The 6,975-nt window shown below is 46.7% G+C and overlaps 3 protein-coding genes across 3 annotated transcripts in view; 2 read left to right on the top strand and 1 right to left on the bottom strand.

Annotated features, from left to right (window-relative positions):
• Window positions 1-2,773, top strand: part of LOC119364488 (kinesin-like protein KIN-14N) — an 11,127-nt gene extending 8,354 nt beyond the window's left edge. Inside the window, exons 8-16 of the mRNA XM_037629966.1 lie at window positions 164-310; window positions 384-507; window positions 599-708; window positions 954-1,115; window positions 1,206-1,405; window positions 1,738-1,819; window positions 1,896-2,000; window positions 2,083-2,187; window positions 2,276-2,773. Coding sequence (XP_037485863.1) covers window positions 164-310; window positions 384-507; window positions 599-708; window positions 954-1,115; window positions 1,206-1,405; window positions 1,738-1,819; window positions 1,896-2,000; window positions 2,083-2,187; window positions 2,276-2,443 — 1,203 coding nt within the window. The 3' untranslated portion in view covers window positions 2,444-2,773. The remainder of the gene's footprint in view (window positions 1-163; window positions 311-383; window positions 508-598; window positions 709-953; window positions 1,116-1,205; window positions 1,406-1,737; window positions 1,820-1,895; window positions 2,001-2,082; window positions 2,188-2,275) is intronic.
• A 49-nt stretch (window positions 2,774-2,822) lies between these two features.
• On the bottom strand, window positions 2,823-3,783 carry LOC119364490 (photosynthetic NDH subunit of lumenal location 3, chloroplastic-like). The gene is made up of 2 exons (XM_037629967.1): window positions 3,453-3,783; window positions 2,823-3,346 (listed from the first exon to the last, which is right to left on the bottom strand). Exons 1-2 carry the CDS (start codon window positions 3,721-3,723, stop codon window positions 2,952-2,954), a joined length of 666 nt encoding a protein of 221 aa, XP_037485864.1. The 5' UTR covers window positions 3,724-3,783; the 3' UTR covers window positions 2,823-2,951.
• A 1,161-nt stretch (window positions 3,784-4,944) lies between these two features.
• LOC119367907 (extensin-like) lies at window positions 4,945-5,880 on the top strand. The gene has a single exon (XM_037633285.1). It carries the CDS (start codon window positions 5,023-5,025, stop codon window positions 5,614-5,616), a length of 594 nt encoding a protein of 197 aa, XP_037489182.1. The 5' UTR covers window positions 4,945-5,022; the 3' UTR covers window positions 5,617-5,880.
• Window positions 5,881-6,975: the final 1,095 nt, after the last annotated feature.

Raw genomic sequence — 6,975 nt, 5'->3', positions numbered from 1 at the left:
CCACGGGGACAACTATTCCCGGACGGAGGGAGTATCACTATTATGTCCTTCATTATAATATTTGTAACAGTTTTGCATGTCTATTATTATTTAGATTGAATTACCATACTTTTAATATATGAAATGCATGTCTGTGTAATGGTTGTAATTGTTTACTATCCAGAGATCTAATTTGACAACTATGGAGACAATGAGTGAGTATGAAAGCCAAAAGAGAATGCTGGAGGACCTACAATTACGTCTTACAGAAGCTGAGCAAAAAATTGTGGATGGGGAGAAGTTGCGGAAAAAACTACATAATACTATACTCGTAATGATTTATTCTCCTAAGACTTATACTAATCCCATATAGTATGTTTGTTTATAAGATTAATGTGTTGCAGGAGCTTAAAGGAAATATTCGTGTTTTTTGCCGAGTCCGACCTTTATTGTCAAATGAATCTGGAGCTGTTTCTTATCCAAATAATGGAGAAAATATAGGTCGTGGTGTCGAGTTGATGCATAACAGTATGTTATATTTACTTTTACTGCTGAGTATATGTTTGTGTACGATACTTGCTAACTTCTGTAAACTAACTTTTTTTCATTTTTTATTCAGCACAATCATATTCATTTGCGTTTGACAAAGTGTTTGATCATTCGGCATCCCAGGAAGATGTGTTTACTGAAATTTCTCAGTTGGTTCAAAGTGCACTTGATGGCTATAAGGTACTTTTAGTGGTGGTACAACTAACATTGTATTTTGAGAACTGAATAATAATAAATTCAATTAGGCAGAAAATTAAGAAAAAATAACTGTTCCAAAAGTACACTGTTAATCACTGTGCACTTCATCTAATTGTTTTAGCCGAGTACTTGTCTGTTTTTATTTCTTGTATTGAATAATTGAAAAAATAGTTTTTGTTTTCAAATTAGGAACTTATCATGGAACTAACTGATCTCAAATCATGTAGGTATGCATATTTGCTTATGGGCAAACTGGTTCCGGCAAGACACATACTATGATGGGAAATCCTGAGTTCAATGATCAGAAAGGGTTAATACCTAGATCGCTTGAACAAATTTTTCAAACTAGTCAATGTCTTATGTCACAAGGTTGGAAATATAAGATGCAGGTGTGTTCCAATTGATTTGTTGATTTTCTTGAACTGAAGACTTATCATGTATTATCTATCTATAATCCTAATTGAGCCTATTTTTTGTAGGCTTCAATGTTAGAAATATACAATGAGACCATACGTGACTTGTTAGCGACAAGTCGCACATCTATCCAAGATGGTGCTGCTTCAAAATATAATATCAAACATGATGCAAATGGTAATACCCAGGTGTCTGACCTCACAATCGTTGATGTACGGAGTATCAACGAAGTTTCTTCTCTGCTCAAACGGGCTGCACAAAGCAGGTTGACTTGAAGTTCTTTTGAGATTCAGTGAAACTACCATTAATCATTTTTTTATTTAACAATGATAAGTTACGATAGCACAAGCAAATTTGTATAGCGGATGCAAGTTCTAAGTAAGTTAAAAGCAGTATTTCCTTGATTTGAACTAAAACTTTTCTAAACATACATTTTGTACTCTTGTAATCAATGCTTAGTACCATGTTTTTTGTCATGCTACTCAGACTAACTCTCCAAAAGAGTGTTCAAGTTGGTTGCAATGTCTCAATTTTTTTGGTACTTGCATGTATATGTGCTGAATCAACTAGTATTTGGTTTTTCATTCTTGTTTGCAGATCAGTAGGAAAAACACAAATGAATGAAGAATCATCTAGAAGTCACTGTGTTTTCACACTACGGATTTTTGGTGTAAATGAGGTATATAATCTTTTACTGATAAGTTCAATTCATGCATAACCTTTTCTCAATGTTTGCGTTATTATATTCTGTGCAGGGAACAGATCAACAAGTGCAAGGTGTTCTCAATTTAATTGATCTTGCAGGCAGTGAACGGCTTAACAAAAGTGGTGCCACTGGGGATAGACTCAAGGAAACCCAGGTAGTTTGCTATGCCTTTGTTTTGTGAAGTGTACATTTGTAACATCAATAGCACATGTATGGTATTAACTTCAACTCTTTAGGCTATTAACAAGAGCTTGTCATGCTTGAGTGATGTTATCTTCTCCATTGCTAAGAAAGAGGAACACATTCCATTCAGGAACTCCAAACTGACGTATTTACTCCAGGTAACTTCATAGTACCAAAAGTAGGGTGTGCAGTCTCAATATAATGTAGTGCCATTTTACAACCTACAACTGTTTTCCATGTACACAGCCATGCTTGGGCGGAGACTCTAAGACGCTAATGTTCGTGAATTTGTCCCCGGAAGTGTCTTCTACAAGCGAGTCTATTTGTTCGCTTCGTTTTGCTGCTCGGGTGAACTCTTGTGAGATCGGCGTCCCTCGTCGCCAGACTCAAATGCGCAGCTTGTCACAAGGATGAGTCTATGCAGTCAATTCACTGTCAAGTCCCATCCCACCCATGGGCCATCATTAATGTACGCGTGTTGTTTGTTTGTTGATAATTGAGGGATGCAATCCATCATTTGCACCGCATTTAGAGGTTGTATATTCTCATTTGCTTTGTTGTTTGTTCTTGATGATTATATTAACAGTCAGGTGTGCCGCGCTGACCTATCCATTTCAGTTATCTAATCTGTATCGGCTTTGATACTCTACTCTAGCGTAGAGTGATGGTACTAGTAGTAGTTGAGCTCTGTAGGTGTATTGGCATTCAGCCTTTTATTTTATTCTAAAAGCAAGCATTCAGCTTTGTTTGGTGTTGTTATGGCTTGGCTTGTATTAACTCTGACAATTGTTCATTCAAGACTAGAATCGTCGCATTTCTCAGTATCACCAAATGCACATTACATCACGCACTGAGGCTATCCTGGATAGAGCTTGAGGCAGAATTTTCAGTTCATGAAAGAACTGTTTGTCCTGGCTACTGGCTAGGCCATTCTTGTCATGACTTCCTGCAGTATGAGCTTTGTGTCAGCATAGCAGGATCCTATGTCAGCGTCATCCTTGGTGGTGACGGCCGCCTGCAACTTCTCGAAGCTGTCGAAGAGGCGGTTGGCTAGGTCGAGAAGCGGCGGCCTGGCGTCGGGGTCTGCGGCGGTGATGAGCTTGTCGAAGTCGTAGTATATGAAGGTGGCCTTGAGGCGGAGGTACTTGTTGACATAGTTGGAGGCTTCTTTGCCGAGCAGGTCCTCCAGCGCCAGCAGGTCGAAGGCGGAGCTGCGCACCCGGTAGGCATGCGCCGCAAAGCTCGGCCCGATGTCTGCCATGTAGATGCCGTTCTTCACAAAGGATCGCGTCCCCGTCTCGCCATTGTTGATCTCCTCTGCACCACATTCATCAGCGCCGGTTTCAGTTCAGCAGTTGAAGCCTCTCTAGGAATGAAATGCATCATGAGGATGAGGTGATATAGGGTAGAGTGGCGGTAGTACTGTTGCGGATCTTGGGCACTGGCAGGGGGAACTCGGTGAGCCACCAGCCGTTGTTGGCCGGCTCTGGGTCCTCATCGGCGTCAGCGTTGGCGCGGGCGGGCGCTGTGTGTAGCACAGCGGCGGTGGCAAGGCCGAGGCCTAGACTGAGGCAAGCTGATCGCCGGCCCGACGGCTCGGAGGCGTGGCATGTCACCACTCTTGGCCTCGGCCTCGGTGACGCGCCGCCGCTACGGACGATGACCTGGAAGCTTGAGAGGTAGGTGTTTGCCATGTGCGCTGTGGGACTGGATAGCGCTGGCGGCAGGTGGAAGATGACTGGTCTGAGAAAGAGCTCTGAAATTATTATCTTTTCCTTTTGGTGAAACTGATGAAATTGCTTTGCATTATATTTTGTGTTTTTGGTTGATTTGTGTTGGGCGCACTGGAGGGGACCTTGTCAAATTGTGTCGATGTGCCTACTCCACAGTCGGCCATTCTTCCCTTTCTTCTCTTCTGAAGGAAATACAACATTTTTTCTTTTTTTTTCTCAAAAAGAAGCACACCCATTTCTCCATGGGTTCGTTTTTTTTAATAAAAAAATCCATGTACTCTGAAAAAGGAAAAAGGTAGTAGTTGAGTACTTCATGGCAGTAGGACAAAGTGGAATACGTAGCGAGAGAATGGCCCTGCCGTGAACACAAGTTTTCACCTCATTTAGTGCTGTGCTTGTTCCAAAGGAGACGGATGGATGGATGACGGATCATGGAGGGGGGTGGTTCCTTGAGAGGAGCACCGAGCACCCACCATACCTGGCCAAACGGGCCGGCCCGGCACGGCATGGCCCGGCCCATCGTAATCGTGCCTGGCCCGGCACGGCCCGCCAGGGCACGATTACTATACGGGCCGTGCCGTGCTGGCCCGCGTGCTGCGCCCCCAAGCCCAGGCACGGCCCAGTTAGTAAACGGGCCAGCATGTTGGCCCGTTTAGCACGGTGGGCCACATATTTTCAGCCTGTTATTTGCCGCATTGAGCGTTTTTAGCCTATTTTTATATACTGGGTCATATATAGATGTATAAAAAAAATTAAAAAAACGTAATCGGGCCGTGCCGTGCCGGCCCGCGTGCCCAGCCTCCAGGCCCAGGCACGGCCCAGGGCGTGCCGCGTGCCGGGCCCGGCCCGTTTAGACCGTGCCGTGCCTGGCCCAAGGCGGGCCGTGCCGCGCGTGCTCACAGGCCAGCCCGAAAAGAACGGCCCATTTGGCCAGCTATAGCACCCACCCTGCGCTGCAGCCAGCAGAGGTCAACGATAGCCAAGGCACCACCTGCGACCGATCTGCCTGGGCAGCTCCACTGTTTCACCCTGGGTAAAATCTGGACCGTTCTCTTGTTCGATCGGGCGGTGTCCCTTGTCTGAGCTGACCGAGCTCTCCAGGACATAGAGCAGAGGACCTCACCTGCTGCTATTTACTGCCTACACACACGAACGCACACGCTTCGCCAGTGCCTAGTGGAACAGAGACCATAGTACACTCCCCTACAGTGCCAGCCACCGGAGAGAGGGAGAGAGGGAGAGGGAGAGGGAGAAGCAGCCATGCGGTGGTGCTACGTGGGGAAGGCGACCAAGATCTTCTTGGTGGTCGTGGCTGCGCTCGCCGTCGTCGGTCTCATCGTTGCCGTCGGCGCCGTCATCCACCGCGCCAAGTCCCATCGCAACTCCGGCGCCGCCTGCGCCACCGCCACCGGCGGGTGTCAGCCAGTCCCGCCCGGGACCGTTAGCCAACAGCCATCCATGCCTTCCACCGCGGTCACCGCTCCGCCGCCGCCGCCAAATCCCACCTTTCCTGCGCCGGAAACCCCCTTGCCGCCGCCTCAGCCCCCTCTGCAACCGCCGACAGCACCAATTGCGTCGCCCTCGCCGGCCACATTTGCGTCCCCGCCGCCTCCGGACGTGCTGGTGCCGCCTCCACCAGCAATCGCGCCACCGGCGCCGGAATTGGCGTCACAGCCGCCTCCGACTGCGCTGGTGCCGCCGCCACCAGCAATTGCGCCACCGGCGCCGGAAATTGCGTCACAGCCGCCTCCGGCTGCGTTGGTGCCGCCGCCGGCATTCGCGTCACAGCCGCCTCCGGTCGCGCTGGTGCCGCCACCGCCGGCCCCGGATGCGCCGAGTCCGACGTCGTCCTGACGCATGTCGCTGATTCTTGACTATTGATGACTCGATCTCAGAGCAGATTCAGGTTTTAGCGCACTGATTAAGGTTCAGGACATGGAATTAGTCTGCTGTCTTTTCTTTTCAATTGCCGGATTAAATCCTTATCACCCCCCTATCGCACATCGAGATTTCACCGATTCAAGTCGCATCTTTGTAATTCTAATTCTTGTTTACTTTGCTGACAGTCTCGTGCTCCTTCATGCAAATCATTTAAAGCAAAATAGTATTAGAATGTCATTTCTTGATGGAATCGGTGCTCTTATGGGTGCCAATTGAATTGACCACCCTGAGTTGGTCATCGAGACAAGGACTAGTCTATGACTCACGTTGACCATGTCTGATGTTGATGTTGCGCATCACTGTTAGAAATCATTGCAAAACAAGAGAACGGACAGATTTGCTACAGGAGAAAGTTAGCGCATTCAACAAACATCTGACATCCTTCTCTACTCTACTGTCTCGCTGTCCAACAAAAGAAAAGAAAAATACTTGGATTTGTTTAGATAACGATAAACGTGTCTAGATACATTCATATATTTAGATAAATCTAAGATACTTCCTCCCTCCGAAAATACTTGTCATCAAACTAGATAAAAAAGATGTATGTAGATGTCTTTTAGTTCTAGATACATCTCTTTTTATCCATTTTGATGACAAATATTTTCGGACGGAGGGAGTAAGCCACTACTCCCTCCGCCTCAAAATGTAAGACGTTTTAAATGTAAGACATTAGCTAGCAAAAACATCTTACATTATGAAACGGAGGGAGTAAAATATTAAGGTATTGCCCATTTGCACTGCAGTTGTTTTGCGATGTGCGCATAGCTTCATTGGACCCTGCCAGGTTCTTTTTATCCAGAGGCCTGCATCTGACTCCCTTCACCTTGCACTAAGAACAAATAAGCAGCCAGCGCACACATGTTAGGAATGAATCATTTCTCCTCGGCCCTTTGTAATAAGGAGAAAAAAGTACACCATCAGATACATTGTCTCTTTTTTAATGGTTTGTTTGTTTGTTTGTTTATTTGTTCAAATGGTTCTTTTGCATAGCTGCACTCACACGCTCCCATGTTTGACATGTAGGGCGTGTTTGGTTGACTGCATGAGGCCCAACTAGTCCCGTGCGGAAAGAAAACAACCTGTTTGGTTGGCTGCATACACGCCCTACATGGTACGATGTTTAAAGCACTCCTGGGCCTGGCTCCCTGGAAACGCTCGAATCGGCACTTTCTCCGGAGCCAGGCCCGAGCGGTGCACGTGGGCGGCCATGCTCGAGAAGCCGCCTTGCTTCCCGAAGCACCGATAGTTATTAGCCTCACCGCCCCTCACTAC

Source organism: Triticum dicoccoides, chromosome 2B (genome assembly GCF_002162155.2).
Source record: "Triticum dicoccoides isolate Atlit2015 ecotype Zavitan chromosome 2B, WEW_v2.0, whole genome shotgun sequence".
In the NCBI taxonomy this organism is placed as follows: Eukaryota; Viridiplantae; Streptophyta; class Magnoliopsida; order Poales; family Poaceae; genus Triticum; species Triticum dicoccoides.
This window is presented reverse-complemented; position numbering and strand designations above follow the sequence as displayed.